The sequence below is a fragment of the Sceloporus occidentalis genome, unplaced genomic scaffold (assembly GCF_023333645.1).
Source record: "Sceloporus occidentalis isolate IW3139 unplaced genomic scaffold, rSceOcc1.0.p SCAF_2, whole genome shotgun sequence".
Taxonomy (NCBI): Eukaryota; Metazoa; Chordata; class Lepidosauria; order Squamata; family Phrynosomatidae; genus Sceloporus; species Sceloporus occidentalis.
The window spans coordinates 173,896,835-173,913,969 of NW_028316982.1; the positions used below are offsets into that span (position 1 = coordinate 173,896,835).

The window sequence follows — 17,135 nt, forward strand, 5'->3', positions numbered from 1 at the left end:
CCCCGCCATAGCTGAAATTGACCTTGGGTCATCCTCACACTAGTCTCTTTCCCCACTTATGATTCTATCTTGTGTCATATTAGTTACATATCAAGGTAGATGACATAGGTGGCAGATAAAGGCTGGTCTTTGAGCTTTTCAAAAGGCCTTTGAAAATTGAACATACAGTGAGATCTTGGTATCCACAGAGTATCCGTTCCGGCCCCCTCTCCGTGGATACCAAAATCCATGCATGCTCAAGTCCCATTGTCCTCAATGGCAGTGCGTACACATGGCCGTGCCACCATGGGGGACAACGGGACTTCAGGTAAACGGTGGGGACTTAGCTGAAGTTCCCTGCCACCTGGTGTCTTCTGGGCAGGTAGAGATACCAAGGCAACCTCTCTCCCCCGCCGCTCTCCCGGGGATCCTGCTGGGCTGTCCCCACACCCTCCCTCTGAGCCGAGAAGGAGGAGGGGGGAGGGGGATGAAGTCGGCGCCCTCTCAGGTGAGCCTGAGCCCAGAGTCCAGCACCAGTTGTGCCAGTCCAGGCGCTGCCGCCCCTTTCCACCCCCTTTCCACCTCCCAAACTAGCAACAGGCGGCGGGCACGGCAGGAATGGCATGCCCCTTGCTGGCCTCCACAGACATCAGTACTACCGGTGTCCCCAATGGTGACATGTACAAGTGACTGTGCTGTCATTGGGGACAACCAGGGCTGTCTCTAATTGTGATGCAGCCATGTATATGTGCTGCCATTGGAGACAACTGGGGGCTTGCTGTCAGCGGATCCTGGAATTTGCAAATGGCAAGTCCGTGGATAAGGAAGGTCCACTGTGCAAGGCCCATCTTACCTAAACAATATGCCAGACTTTCAATTGTGCTTTTTAAAAAAATAATTTAATTTTAACTGGTTTTAAATTTTTGATAGTTTAATCATCTTTTAACTTTTGTATTTTATGCATTTTAACAAGGTGTTTTTTAGTCTGTTGCAAGCCTCCTTGAGTCCCACACTGGGAAAAAGGCAGGATATAAATAAATATAATAATAGCAATAATAATAATGGCGGCAGGAAAGGTCTTGATGGTCACTATGTAATTTTTGCTGAGTTGTTACCCCTGCTTTCTGTCCGTTTCAGTGAGTAAATAGAGTAGGCAAAAGGCCTGTTTTGATTCTTCTTCTTTTTTTTGAAAGCCCCCTTTGCACTGTAATTCTGGTGTTGTTATGTTCTTTGTATGACTTTACAAAGAATTAGATTTTGGAGTGTTATAGTGTGGGGTAGCCAAATACTTTCATTTATTCATGGGAATTGTTCCATTTCTTCCTTTTTGTAAGCTTAAAATGTCTAACAGATTCAGCTAGAATGCTAAGGATTTGGCTGGAATAAGAATTCTAGCAGTTATACACAGTTTAGAGGTTAAGGGATTATTGAATTCCTTCTAGCTTTTTATTATCATGGTATTTGGAATGGGTTCCTACTTTGAATGGCCAACAATTGTATGTATAAATAGGCAAAGACAGTTTACTCTCAAAAACCTTGCACTGTTATTTGGTAGTAGAAGAATTTTAGCAGAAGTCATAGCTTTATTCTGGAGAATTTGGGGACAGGGAATGAAGAAAGAGCAGGCTGTCTTGATTATTTTCTTGCATGTTGTTTTGTGATGAAAGGATCATGCTATTTCTCCCTTTGGACTTGCAGTGCCCATGATCTTTCCAGGTGGAATCTCTATGACAAGGTGTCAAAACTACTTGTATTTGAAGCAGAACATGGTTCTTTACCTCTTCAGGTAATTGTAGTAATATTGTTGACCAAAAATCATTTCTCCCCAGAAGGGCACATGATGCAAATTTGGTTGTAATTTCAGCATTCTGTGTGGTCAAAAAGCACCCCAACAACATCTTCCTGTTTTATGTGTTGTTCACTGAAGTTTCATCTGATACCTTTGACCAAAACAAATGGCTAATTCAATGATATGGGTCATGTTATATAGCATAAGGCAAGTCATGATGGATCAGATGAAAGACCTATCTAGTTAAGCATTCTATCCCCACAGTGGCCCAGCATACGCACACAAGCAGGACATGAGGACAGTAGCACTGTTTTGCTCTTGTTCACCAGCAGTAGGTATTGAGAAGTACTCCACAACTGGAGGAAATATATATCCATTATGATGAATAGCTATTAGTAGCTCCATCTGCCATGAAAAACTGCAGTTGGATAATTTGATCTTTTATTGGAAGAAAGTATTTTGCAGAGAGATGCTGTCCATACCAAATTTCTGAAACCATGACCTGATGTAATTAAACTATGATATTGTCTTGCTTTTATTTTGCAGATTGTTTTGCCTGCATTACAGTGTTCTTATTTTGCACTGCTCTGGCAGCTCACCTCTGTGGTAGAACCCACGCCTTCTAAGGTTAGGTCCATAGGAGCAATTACAAACTGCTTCTTTATGTTTCTTTACAGTCTTTGTTGTCAGTGAAATTTGACCTGGTGCAGCATGGATGGTTTGCATTTTGCTTATGATGTTAATTGCAGAAACTCTTTTATAGTATAATAGCAGAGATTATTTGACATTTATTGTGTAAGATCTGCAATTCTCGGAATGGCAGTTGGAGAAATCCACAATGATTGGGTTTATCCATGCATGAAACTGTGCTGGGAGGAGTCTTAGTTCTTTTTCTGTTAGTTCTGTTGAGACTCCTTCCTTTATTTTATCTTGCCTAGATAACCAGCTGTACTTCAGCCTTTCTCCAGAGGATAATTAAAATAAGTAGGACAAAAAGGAAAAAAATCAAACCACAAGAATGAAAAGACAAAGGTAAATCAGTTCAGTCCAAAATGGGACATGAACAAATACAGAAAAAAGACATAAATAAACCAAAACTCTATTATAAGACTGCTGTTAAACATGCCTCTAGAAGTGAAACTGACAACTCTCTTATCAAAAATATTTTTAACATCGAGTGAAAGTGATAACGACTAAAATAAATTGCAGGTACGGAAAAAACAACAACTAAATAACCAAAAGCAACAATGGACAAAATGGAGACTGAGTGGCAGCAAGGCTCCAACTCTGCAGTAAAAGAGACAGATGTTTCAAAGACTAAAAAACAAAAAATGAAAGAATTGACTAAAAAAAAATCCCCGAAAAAATATCTGAACATGGACAAATATGCCGCGGTAGCAGCAGTTGCTCCAAAAGAATCTCCAAGCTGGCATAATGCTGACTGGTTGAGGGTAAACAGTCCCAACCACCATTTTGAACAAGGAGGGAGAGCCAGCCAGCAACACAGTCTAGCGATAAAAAAACAAGGGGAAAATGATACCATATATGGAGTATTCTATTGAAAACACAGCATGGAAGAGCAAATGAGGAAGCCTCAAATGAGCTCACAGAGAACAATATACAAGTGAATAAAAATTATGCAGAGGACAAATTCCTCTCATACTTAAACACAATGTTCATGGCTCATCAAGGGTTCAAAACAGAACAAACACAAACACATGATATATTTCTACAGAGTGACAATGAGCAGGAATGTGAGAGCATGGAAGTATAACCATGCCCCTCAGCAATGATAATATGAGTTTTCATAAATAAATAAAAATTAAACTCAATGATTAGAGAATCAATTAATGAGGAAATGCATGCCATGTTCTCCAGTAAATACATGGAAAGGCAATCAAATCCAAAAATAAATCTGATACAAGAATAGTTTTAAAATATTTTAAAACATGTACTGAAAACCTTTGGTTTAAGCAGTTCAGCCGATACCTCATAATCATCAGCAAGTAAAGAACATGACATGATTGTCTATGTACTAGACAAAAAGCAATCACACAGTGAGGAAACTCCACTGCCTGATATGTTGAGAGAATTAATAGAAGATGAGTGGAGAACATCAAAAACAAAAAATGTAGGTTTTTGCAATAAACTGTACACATTGAAAGAAAATGAAATAGATTTTTCAAAGGTTCCTCTCTTTGATGGGCCAATAGCTGCTTTGATTTCAGGAGCAATTGCATCTCAAGAAGTTGACACAGCTCTAAAGAAATTGGATGAGAGGCGGGGGGATACTGTCCTAAGAAAAGCACATGAGGCATCAGCTTTGGTTGTAAGACATCCATTGCAGCATCTGTGTTTTCAAGGGCTGTAGTTTTGTGGATTCAAGAAATAGAAGAAGCCCAATCATTAAGCAAGACAGCATGGGATAGAGCATTAGATAGGTTAAAGAGGGTCTTACAATACATATCTGATGCAGGGCATGATGTGACAGCATTCGCAGCTAGAAGTATTAATGCTACGGTTATTGCCGGACAATCCCTGTGGTACTGGAAAGCCGATCAGAAGTCAAGAAATAACTTAACCTTTGTTCCTTTCAAAGGAGGACTGCTGTGGTGAAGAAAATCTGGATAAAGTGCTGCTAGAGAATAGTGAAAAAGGGCAAGTAATGCCAACCATACAAGGAAAGAGGGTAGACTGAAGATACTACAGAGGAAGTTTCAATACAGTACCTATAATACTTATAACTCTTTTTGTAGTAGTACAATTTCAAGGCAAACAGAGTACAGACCACAAAAACAAACATGGTTCAGGACAAAACATGGAAATGGAAGACAAACGTTTCAGAATATATATCCACAATTCAAAGGAACAATGTATTCTTCCTGCAGGGGATGAACAGAATATTGACAGAAGAGGAACACTGGTAGGGGGAAGATTACTGCAGTTTGGACATTTGTGGTCAACAGTGACATCAGATCAATGGGTAATATGGGTGGTCACATCCAGTTACAAAATAAATTTTGACTACATACCACAAAACAGATATCTTTCCTCTCGGGTACGCACAGATTAAACCAAACTGGAAACTTCCAAAACAGAAATTCAACATCTAAAAGACATTGGAGCAATAGAGAAGTTACTACAAGAAGAAAGATCCAAAGGAGTCTATTCAATGACGTGGCCCTGATCCGGCACTTTGCTAGTGCTAAAAGGAACGGCAAAATGCTGCTCCTTTTAGCACCAGCAAAAAGATGGTCTTGCTGCTGCTGCGGCCACTTTTCAATGCTCCATTAGCGCAGTATGTCTAAATGCTGCACCAACAGAGCGCCATGACACCCCGCCATGCGGTTGGGCGCGCAACGTGATGCCGGCATGGGGGCAGCTGGTGTGCATACACCATGTCACCCCCACGGCAGAGTATAATGCCAGTCATTTTAGCCCCTCAGTCTCAATATGAACCACTACAAACAGTCAGTTAAAGTCACTTGTCTTATAAGGTATCATTCCTGGTGGCTATAACATTGGCTAGATGAGTGTCAGAAATGGCAGCATTATCAACTCAATCAAATTTATGTAAGTTTCAGGATGACAGATTAGTGTTAAGTTTGGATCCCATATTTCTTCCAAAATGCATATTAACCAGACAATTCAGTGATACTACATACTTACCAACATTCTGTCCCAAATCAAAACATCCTGAAGAAATCAATACCATTAATAATATATGCACATTCAACAAGATCAATAACAGCTAGAGCATTTGCAATAACAACTTCACTTAAAGATATATGTGATGCAGCAGGTTGAAAAGAACCAACCACTTTCACAAGGCACTACAAACTAGATGAATACAGATCATCACAGGCCACATTTGGGAGTACAATGCTCCAGGCAGTAGTTCAAAAAGAATAACAGATTCCCACCCAAATTTGGGGCTTGGGCAGTTCCCAATTACTGTGGATTTCTCCACCTGCTATCCTGAGAATGAGAAGTTATACTTATCATGGAGTTTCTCTTTAGGATTGCAGGGGGAGGAATCCACACCCTCGTGGGTAAAAACACAAGAAACATGGGAGGATATGCATAAAAAACAGAACAATACAATATTAAATCAGAGCATAGTCAGACAGGCTAGATAACTAAAACTGCTGCAGAAGGAGGGAATCTCAACAGAACTAATGGAAAAAGAACTAAGACTCCTGCCAGCATAATCTGGCATGTGGATAAACCCAATTATTGTGATTTCTCCCCCTGCAATCAAAGAATGAACCTTCATGGTAAGTACTGTATAACTTCTCATTCACTACTTTATACATTGCATCAGAAGCATGTTTGTGCGTTTTCAAATCTTGCCATGACATAAGACTAGGATTGCTCTGACGTTATGAGACAACATCAGTTATATGTGAAAGGTTTAAATGCAGCTGCTCCACATGTTGTGAACTGAATGTGTACCCTCCCCCCCAAAAAAACATGCTTTTCTATTATTGTAAGTACAGTTGTCCCTCCTGATTTGCAGTCTTGCCCGTTTGTGGACAGCAAGCAGGGAGGGACAAAATGGTGCACGTGTGGAAGTGTGCCACCATTCAAATCAATGGTGATTTGAATATCAGTGTTTTTCCGGATTTGTGGGAGAGTCTGGAATGGATACCCTGAAAATCGGGAGGGATGACTGTACTTGAATGGGAGACCATCAATGAATACCAGGTGCTGTAGGCTATTTTACAGAGGACTGTAGTGGCAAAATCACCTCTGAGCATTCCTTGACTAAGAAATCCTTATGAAATTCATGAGGTCACCATAAGTTGACACATGACTTGAAGGTACAGTTGCACACATACACTGAGAATGTGTACTCTTGGGAGTCATGATTGGGAATGTGTATTCTGGGGAGTCATCAGTCAGAATCAGAAGTGTTGTGCACCTGATTTTAAAAAGTGTGTCTCCAATGCTGGCCCCAAAATTACGCAATCTCCCTGGTGGCAGATTTTGGAGTACCATTAAAGAGGGCTTGGAAATCAGCTTCTTAATTTGTTGTATCATTTTCTCATCCTTGCAGCATTGTTTGGATACTCTGCTTCAGGTGCCAAAATGTCTTGAGCTGTTTCTGTTCATAGAGTATAGTGTGGATATATGCGAAAGGCAAATGAATGATCCCCAAATGAATTGCCATGGTAAACATATGCTATTTACATTAGCAGTTCATTTTGCACACTTTTATGTGGTCCTGTCTCCGTCCCCCCCCCCCCCCATGAGGTGTCCACTCAAAACCAAAGAAAACCATTGTTATTTTTAAACAATCTTAATGTAAACCAGCTGTTCCCAGTTGGGGTCACATTCACCCCCTGGAGAGGAATGTTAGTGGTGGTAGAGAACATAAGGAGAAGAGAAAGGCTGGAATTCATTGCCACTGATCCTTCTTTCACAGTGTTGTTTTACTGATTGAAAATATATGTATGTGTGGCAGAATGTTGCAGCACAAAGATGGGAGGATAGGACCTGTGTGTTCCATCTCCATGCGAAAGATGTTTTGCTAGCAAGGCAGAGAGTGAAAACCTTTCGGGGAGGAGTGATGTAGATCATACTGCCCAATGGCTTTCTATAGAGATTTTAACAACTATCATTTCTTATTTTAGGGGACTTAATGACAAAGCAGACCATCAAAAAACGCTGGCTTTGGGGTGGCATGGCGGTGTGGTGTACACATGCTGTACGCCCTGCTTTGAGGTGGAAAACCCGGCTGTTTGCAAGTTCAAAAAGATGCTTCCTGCTGCTTCTTTTTGAGATTTAGACTATCAATTCTCCTTTTTTGCCTCATAACAGTAATGCATGTCTTGGGATAGGGATAGATGTGGGGAACAGGGCTTTCTGGATTTCTTGCTTATTTTATCTAATTCTATCTTGTATTACTATATGTTGTTTTATATGTATTTTGTAGAATGTATGCCATTGGCAGGTTTCATTTTTATCGATTTTATTGTTTGTGTGTACGGCGCTATGTAAATCTACAGCACTATATAAATAAAGTATAATAATAACAATCATTCCTAACCTGGCAGTTCTCCCTTCAGATGTTACTTCTGAACTTAGCTAATGAAGAGACAGCTTTAAGTGGCATGTTCAGATAAGAAAGTGTGAGATGGTTATGCATCCCAATATCCTGTTCAATGCACTTTCTTTCTATATTCCCCTTTATTTCCATATTCCCACTATTTCAAAAAATGTGAGAGTTTGTACAAGTTGACTGAGAACTTTCAGTTCTTCCAAGAGACAAATGACAGCTAATCAGCCTGACAGCTAATTTGTTTGTCACTTAGACACCAACATATTCAACAGTCAGGCCCATTGGTCCCAACTACTGATAAAGGTTGGTTCTCAGCTTCATGGGTTAGTAGTCAGTGAACATCAAGAAGGCTAGCAGATGGGGTTGAACCCTTAAGCTGCCCATGTCTTGTTCATTGAAGTTACGTATTTAACCTTGCTTCTCACTCTTGAGAATCATTCATTGGTTTGCTTTTATAAAAAGGATAGTTATTCAAAGAGGGCTTTTTAAAAAACAAAAACAAATATCTGTTTTTTTCTAAGGAAAACATTTCAGATTTGAGAACACATTTGAGACATCTCTGCCACATTTGTACATGTTACCTCAGCCATGATAACAGAGAGTTACGTGAAAAGGTAAGAATCTCACAGTTTGACTTTTCTCTTTAGTGGTATATTTTGTCTTTTGTTAATGAGAACATGAGTAGAAGTTGTGTACGTATATAAAAAAAAATCCCCCTCTCCTCCCATTTTGAAGACTCTTTTATCTCTATTAAAAGTACACTGGGTTATTTGGGAGACATAAAACATAAATAGTAAACCCCACTGGTTTAGTGGGACTACTGAGTTGCCCCTGTCACCTGCAGCACTCTTAGTTCCCCCTGCCATCTGCAGTATGGTGGTTAATAACACCTTACAAATATGTTGCTAGGACGAAAGTGCATCACAGATGCATAAAATGCACCACCATAGGTTTCATTCTTTCCTAGATATTTTGCCCTGGTTTGACACAGGGAGAAAATAGTCACAAAATCAGTGTTCTTGTTGCCTTTTCTTACTGTGTTCACAGCTGATCCACACATTATTATAGTGTCAGCTGTTTTTTATATTGGTATTGTTTCCAGTGTGGACTGTATAAAATGTGAACTATTGTGATTAAGATGCCAGTTCTCATGATTGGAAGATCAGAAGGTTGGCAGTTCGAGGCCCAGGTGCTGGATGATGAGGTGAGCTCCTGTCACTAGTCCCAGCTTCTGCCAACCTAGCAAATCAAAAGCACGCAAATGCAAGTAGATAGATTGGTACCACTTCTCAGTGGGAAGGTAGCAGTGTTCGGTGCAGTCATGCTGGCCACATGACCACCAGAGCAGTCCTCGGAAAATGCTGACTCTTCGGTTTAGAAACGGGGATGAGCACCACCCCCTACAGTCAGTTACAGCTAGACATTCATGTCAAGGGACTACCTTCACCTTTATTGTGGTCTAGTGGTTAGACCAGGACTGGGGATTTCAATCAGATTCTTTCCTATTAGCTCCAAAGCCCACTTAATGACTTGAGCCTGTCATCCTCTCTGTGGTGTGGGGTGGGATTATGAGAGTAGGCATGTGAACTTGAAGTCCTGGAAGGAAATGTGTGATATAAATATGAATAAGGGACTACATGTAATTCAAGAGGCTTGACAAATATATAATAAGGGTAATGGTTTGATGTGGATTTATCTGCGATGTTTGAGCAGATCCATCTCCCTGTGGAAACAGGACAAATGTAGTCTGGTGGTTTGCATGTTGGACTAGGGTTCTGGGAGACCAGGGGTCTAATCCCTGCTCAGCCATGGAAACCCACTTCATGTCCTTGAACAAGTCATGCTTTCTTTGCTTCAGATGAGGACAAGGACAAACTTTCTGAACAAATTTTGCCAGGAAAACCCCATGATAAATTCATCTTATCATCACCATAAATTGTAAATGACTCAAAGGCATACAACTACAAGTATGTATCGCCTGTGTTTGAGCAGATTCATCTCCCTGTGGAAGCAGGGCAAGCAGGCCCACTTCTATAAAGTGTGAATCTAGTCATTTCCTCAGCTATGAAACATGGACAGATAATCCCCAGTAATTAAAGCATGAATGTAATTCTTGGTGCTAATTAGAGCTGACCCATTGAATTAACCACTGAATGGTAAGTCAATATAAACCCCATTGATTAAATGGGTCTACTCTCATTGGGAACTTCAGAGTTTCAGCTTAAAGCTGATGTTACTCATAAAGACAAAGAGACAAAGGAAGGATGAAAACTAAGTCCATAATTAGCAAATGTTGGCTGAGATCAGTGAAATCATAAATGGATGATGATTGCCTTTGTACGTAGTAATAACACATCTGTATCCCTGGGTAGTAGGAGAAGTGGGTTGATTGTTCAGCTTTGTCAAAAATTAGATTGGAAACACTGGTTCCTCCTACCACTCTATCTTCTACCCAAACTCTATCCTGTTTCTAACCAGAGGAACAGAATCCACCTGTTCAGCTGCCCTTTTTCACTAATACTCATTGTGCATACATGAGCAATGTTTTCCATCTCTTTGGGGGCCACTAAGTCTTATAGGATGCCCATATGGGGGAGGGAGGGACACTGTTCCTGCCAAAGCTATGATGGCTACAGTTTAGTGCCCTTGGATGTACCATCATAGCAGAGCTGATATGACATGTCAAGTCCCACCAGTCATCTAAGGAGCAGGGCCAGCCTTACTATTAGGCAGAGGGAAGCAACCATCTCAGGTCATACATACCAGGAAGGGGGTGTATCAGTCCCCTAGCAATTCCTCTTTGTCAGAAGACCAAGGCTACATCTGTACTTCTGAAATAATCCAGTTTGACACCACTTTAACTGCCATGGCTCAATGCTATGAAATTCTGAGGACTGTAATTTTGTGATAACTTCTGTCAGAGAGTTCTAGTGCCTCAAAAAACTACCGTTCCTAAAATTCCATAGCTTTGAGCCATGGCAGTTGAAGTGGTGTCAAGCTGGATTGTTTATGCAGTGCAGTTGCAGCCCAAGCTACATGTGCTGGATGGTCTGTTTTGACTTCCTAAGCACATTTGCTTCCCTCAAGTTTGATGGAAAATGCTACCACATAGATTCAACTGGGAGTCCCAGCTTCTGTATGTGGAATTGGGGTAAGGGTAGTTAGTATCTTGTTCTTCACCTTGCATAGCAAGGGCCACCCTGCAAAGGAGCCAGCAGCTTTAACAAAATTTGCAGCACATCTTATGAACTGTTCTATTGACAGATTTGCTCTTTATGTTGGTTTGTGTTAAAATGGGTAGTGCTTTAAAGAAACATGACTCAGCTGAAGTCCAACAATCTTCTGATTGAGAGAACTCCTGATACAGATAGACTGACTGAAAATAGGCATTTTGTTCCACTGTGGAATAATCTAGAATGATTTTAGCGTCCTCCTGATAAATCAACTAAGGCAAAGAATGGACTGAATTCTGTGTACTTACAGCACAGGGGGAAAATCTGTTTGCTCATTTTCTGTAATGCCCACATTTTTATAGTTGTCTGTTATTATAGGCTTTTGCAATACTTTGTGACTTACTGATGATTATAAGTCATCAAGATTCAAGTGATGATGGAACTGTTGAGTTATTGGAATACCTTCCCAGTTCATCTCTTCAAACAAAAATGCTCCTGTTTATTCAGGATCACGTTTTCACAGACGAGGAGGAAGAGACCAAAGGTCAGTGTTTTATTTTCTGCGAGAAAGTTAAAAAAAAAGGTGTTGAGCCAATTATATTTGTCACTTCCATTGAGTAGTCATCCATAATAGGCAGAGTAATATAAACAAGTAAAGACCTTGTGCAAGGTCTAAAAAATAACAAGTTGGTTGAGAGTCATGGAACTCTTTTTGAAGAAGAATGTTCTTCCTTCAAGACAATCTGTCTAGAATTCTGTGAACTCTGAACACTTGCTCATTTTTCTAGATGGTAATAACATATTCAGCCTATCTACTTGTCCAGCCTTAAGCTGTCCTGCCTATTCATTTAGACCAACTTCAACATACCAAAATGTTGAACGTTGAGGTCATGGCTACCACACACTGTATTTTAATTTATTTATTTGAGGTATTTTAGGCAGCCGTTTTTAGGGTACAATAGGCCTTTGGTATCTGCAGACTTGCCAACTGTGTATCCCAGCATCCACAGATGGCAAGCCCACATGGGGTGAAACAGAGCAGGTAGAAGGAGGAGGCAGTGGTGGTGGGAAGTGGTGGAGGAAAGAAGAGGAGGAGGAGGGGGGAAAGCAGCGGAGGGAAAAGACAGGAGAAAGAGGTTGAGAGGGGAGGAAGAGGAAGAAGAGAGAAAAGCGGCAGAGGGAACAGGCTGAGGGAGGAGGAGAAAGAGGAAGAGGAGGGGAAAATGGGGGAGGAAAATGGAGGAAAAGGAAGCGGAGGGAATAGCGGTGGAGGGAAGAGACAGATGGAGGAGGAGGAAGAGTAGGCAGTCCATTGCCACCCACCACGATGATAGTAGTGATGCGGGCTTTGGATGTCTGGGTGGCAAGGTCCCATTGTCCCCAACGGTGGCATGGCCATGTGGCTGCACCACCATTGAGGACAATGGGACTTGAGCATCTGCCGATTTTGGTATCTGCAGTTGGATCTGGAATGGATCCCCCCCAGATATCGAGGGCCGACTGCACAAAACACTCTAAAATTTCTTACAGGATAAAAGCCAGTACACCAAGCATGCTTTTAATATATAATTGTTGTCAAGGAGGCTTTTATATGGGGTGTGTGCGCTTTTTAAAATTTTTGTATGTTTAATGTGATTTTATACCATATTAGCAAAATGATTTTAATTGTTTAAAAAAATTATTGTAAAGTTTTTAAAAACTATTTTATCTGTTAGCTGCCTTGGGTCCCTTTCCAAGAGAAAGGTGGCATATGAAATAAATAAATATGTAAAGCCAAATGACAGTAAAATAGATATTCAGTACCCCCCCCCCCCAATAAAAATATAACAGTCCTGTAAAAAGCACAACTTGGAAAATGGCCATTGAAAAACAAATTAGGCTGGAGGGCTGTAGTGATCGGTCTTCACCAACTTCTGTTGGTAGTACATTCCATACAGGAATGTAGGCTGCAAATAATAGGAGTAGAGTTGTTCAGGAAAGTGTGATTCATTAACAGGTTGCTTAGCCTTCGCCTTACATTTTTCACAAAATTGCAGAAATTTCTCTGCTGTAAGAAACAGTTTTCACAGTGAACCAGTAGAAACCTGGATGCATGTATACAGTGACTTCATCTAATGAATTTAGCATGATGTGACCAGTCCTTTCTTGAGGGCCCTATGATTTTCCCTTCCAGAGTTCTGATACTTTTCCCGCTCTCTAGTATCCCTTCATCTTTTTATTGGAGATTATCACATTAGCCCTCCTCCCCCTCATTCTCGCCACAATTGTGTTAATGAGAAGAAATGCATACATACAGCCATACATGGGGCATCTCTCTTCCCACTGAGTTTAACCCCATTCACACCATCTCTTCAGCATTTTAAAGAAATGCAGGCAAATGCCGCAGCCCATTTCTGCCAAAAGGCAGACCTTTGGGGAGCAGTGGTGTCATCCCCCTCTGGGGTGTCACCTGGTGTGGTCCACTTCCCCCCTTGCCCCCTAGTGACTCAGCTGCCTGGACACTTGGAATGAGTTCTTCTGTATCTTTTACAGTCAATCACTTCCAGATCATGTAGCGGTTAAATTTATATCGGTATCTATATCTATTTCTGTATCTATGTGTGATTGTTGTTGTTGTGAGCTTTCAAGTCATTTCCAAGAGTGGCAGGTGCTTAAACTGGCTCCGAGGCCAGCCTTAGTTGCCCTGAGGTCATATATGCATTGTTGTTGTGTGTCTTCAAGTAATTTCCAAGTTATGGTGACCCTAAGGTGAGCGTATCACCTATCACTGGGTTTTCTGGGGATTCAGAGTGTTTCGTTTGCCCAGCATCATCCAGTTGGTTTCCATGGCCAAGTGCGGAATTGAACCACGATTTCCAGAGTTGTAGTCCAGTGCTCAAACCCCTATACCAAACTGGCTTTTAAATCTATGTCTATCTATATCTATATCTTTGTATCTATATCTATATGCATTAGGGTTATCAAAAATAACATGTTGACTTAAACATAATGTGTTATTAATGCACTGCTTTTTGTGCTTTTATGCAAATTATTATTCTTTTTTTAAAAATTAATTCAAAAAAAGAAGCATGGCCTAAAGGTCAAAAAATTGTCCGAAGTGAACATCTCAAAACAAACTTTACCAGTAGCAATTGCAAGTTGAAAAAATAGCTATGTTAGGGATTGTTGTATCATGTTCCAACAATATTGTTAAGCCTTCATTACTCCAAAGCATGCGTTATTTGAAATACATTTCTTCCAGACTCTGATAAATTCTTCAGCCCTGTGAAGATGCTTAAGTTGAATACTAGGATCACGCCTTCCTGTTCTCTCTAAGCATTTTCTAAGTCCTCCAGTACAATTCCATGGTATGCTTCCAGTGAAAGTTGATCATAGAGTTGTGCTGGAGGACTGAAAATGCCTAGAGATAACTTTATGGTCAACTTCCACTGGAAGGAATTAATTTCAATAGGGTTTGCTATTATTCTTGGTTTCATGATTCCATGGTAAGTCCGGGATCATATCCTCCACAAATACGTAGGTCATATTGTATTTGCAAAAATAAATTCTACCCAGTGCAAGCTATATTAATATTCCCAGTGTTCAGTGCAGAAAATGCAGCTCATTCCAGGAAATAAATTTCTTAAATATATCTGTGTGATTAACTTTGTAGTTCTGGTTTTATGGGAATTTTCAGTCCTATATTCATCTATTCCTTTTTGGCTGCTTCTTACATGTTGTTAGTCATGCTGGAAATCTATGCAAAGTAGATGACTAGCTGGTACTGTCATGATATTTGAATTATTATTATTATTATTATTATTATTATTATTATTAAGCTTTATTTATATAGCGCTGTAAATTTACACAGCACTGTACATACAATCTTTTAATTAGATGGTTCCCTGCCTTCAGGCTTACAATCTAAGGAGACGTGACACAAAAGGGGAAGGAAGTGGAGGATGGAGCCAGAAGCCTTCTGGGAAGGGCTCAGTTCCTTTGGGAAGGCCTTGTGGGATTGGCCCACCCCTCTCTCCCTAATTATTGAAAGGGCAAAACATACATAAAGGTGAAATGGCTGATGTGGTTTAGAGATCTGACTGGATACTCAACTGTTCACATCTCCTAACATAGACTTGACGGATGAGGAGGATAGAAAAAAAGAACGCCAGAAACTGGATGCCTTGCACCTGAAGCGATGCCTCCTTGCAGCTTACTGCAAGTTAATCATCTATAATGTTGTTGAGATGACCGGAGCTGCTGAAATCTATAAGCATTATATGAAGGTAATTGGCTAATTCTCTTAAAGATGTCTTTTAAACCTGCAGAACTGAACTATGTAGACCTTTTGTTTTCCCAATCACACAGATATGGAGTGTATTATTACTCAAGTCATTCTGATGTATGTGTCATGATAGATGGAGATACAGTTTATATTCCAGCTGTGTTATAATTCACTCCCTACACTACCTGTGTTCACACTATTGCATGCAGAACATATTGTAAGAAAAGGAGGCTTGGACACAGAAGAAGTAGGAGTGAAAATAGGAGAAAAGGAATATCAACAATGTAAGATATGGAGATGACACCATAATACTAGCAGAAAACCTCCTATACCTGGAACATCTTCTAAGGAAGATCAAGACAGAAAGTGCAAAGGCAGGACTACTGTTGAATATAAAGAAAACAGAAGTAATGACAATGAATAATCTAGACAAATTCAACCTAGACAATGAAGAAATAGAAGTAGTAAAAGAATTCTCAAAGCTGGGATCAAATGTTGATAGAAACAGGAATTGCACCAGGAAATCAGAAGAAGATTAAGAATGGGGAGGGCAGCTATGAAAGAACTAGAAAAGATTCTAAAATGCAAAGATATACAACTGAACACAAAAGTTAGAATTGTACAAGCCATTGTTTTCCCTATTACCATGTGTGGATGTGAGAACTAGACAGTTAATGAAGATAGGAAGAAAATCAATTCATTTGAGATATGGTGCTGCAGAAGAGTGCTGAGGATCCCATGGATAGCCAAAAACCAACAAATGGGTTCTAGAGCAGATCAAGCCAGAAATCTCCCTGGAAGCCAAGATGACAAAACTTAGGCTGTCATATGTGGGACACATCATGGGAAGGCAAGACTCATTGGAAAAAACAATAATGCTAGGAAAGGTGGAGGGAAGCAGAAAGATGGATGCATGCTAGATGGATGGACTCTATTAGGGAGGTCACATGTATGAGTTTGCAGGAACTTAGCAGAGCAGTGGAAGAGTGGGAGTCTTGGAGATGTTTCATCCACAGCGTTGCCATAGATTGAAATCGACTTGAGGGCAGTTAACAACAACAAAATAAGTAGGAACTAACTTAAAGCAGTTCCCCTCTGTTGTAAGTCAATGCTGAGTCTGCAACACAACTTGTCCTTGAGTTTGCTGGTTCAAGATGTGACAGAGGATGCTATCTTTACCATAAGCTGGCTAGTGTCAAGCTAAGATTCAACTGTTAGTCCATATATGTTTCCATATATGGGAGGGAAAGCCAATTTGTCTTTCACCTGAGATGTCAGGATGACTCTTGTAATTGCTCTTTGTGACCTGTTTTCCAGCATGCATCTGGGAAGGCTATACAGATCATCCTTAGAATATTTTTGAACTGAACCTAGATATTTATGGCTGGCTTATATGTGTGCAAAAGGTAAAGGTTTCTCCTTGACATGACTATCTAGTCATAACCAACTATTGGGGGTGATGCTCATCTCCATTATTGAGCTGAAGAGCCAGTGTTGTCCGAAGACGACTCTGGTGGTCATGTGATCACCATGACTGCATGGAACGCTGTTACCTTCCCACCGAAGTGGTACCTATTTATCTACTTACTTGTGTATGCTTTCGAACAACTAGGTTGGCAGAAGCTGGGACTATTGATGAGATCTCACTCCGTCATGCAGCACTTGGACTTCTAACTACCAACCTTCTGATCTTATGATCATCAGAATTGGCATTTTAACAACTAAGCCACCACGTTCCATATATATGTGCAAACAGAATAGATTCCTTGTTTTCTTTCTAGCTGTTCTTCAACCTGAAGAGTAGGAGCATTGAGAGGACTATTCTTTAGTCTTCTAAATTTTCTGAAACCAGGCAAGATCGGCCTG

The 17,135-nt window shown here is 40.4% G+C and overlaps 1 protein-coding gene across 4 annotated transcripts in view; it reads left to right on the top strand.

Moving 5' to 3' along the window:
- Window positions 1-17,135, top strand: part of LOC149319353 (cohesin subunit SA-2-like) — a 77,407-nt gene that overhangs the window by 49,506 nt on the left and 10,766 nt on the right. For all 4 annotated transcript variants that reach the window (XM_089511538.1, XM_089511541.1, XM_089511542.1 and 1 more), the window contains 5 exons: window positions 1,678-1,765; window positions 2,315-2,395; window positions 8,354-8,446; window positions 11,384-11,549; window positions 15,119-15,270. In XM_089511538.1, coding sequence (XP_089367664.1) covers window positions 1,678-1,765; window positions 2,315-2,395; window positions 8,354-8,446; window positions 11,384-11,549; window positions 15,119-15,270 — 580 coding nt within the window. The remainder of the gene's footprint in view (window positions 1-1,677; window positions 1,766-2,314; window positions 2,396-8,353; window positions 8,447-11,383; window positions 11,550-15,118; window positions 15,271-17,135) is intronic.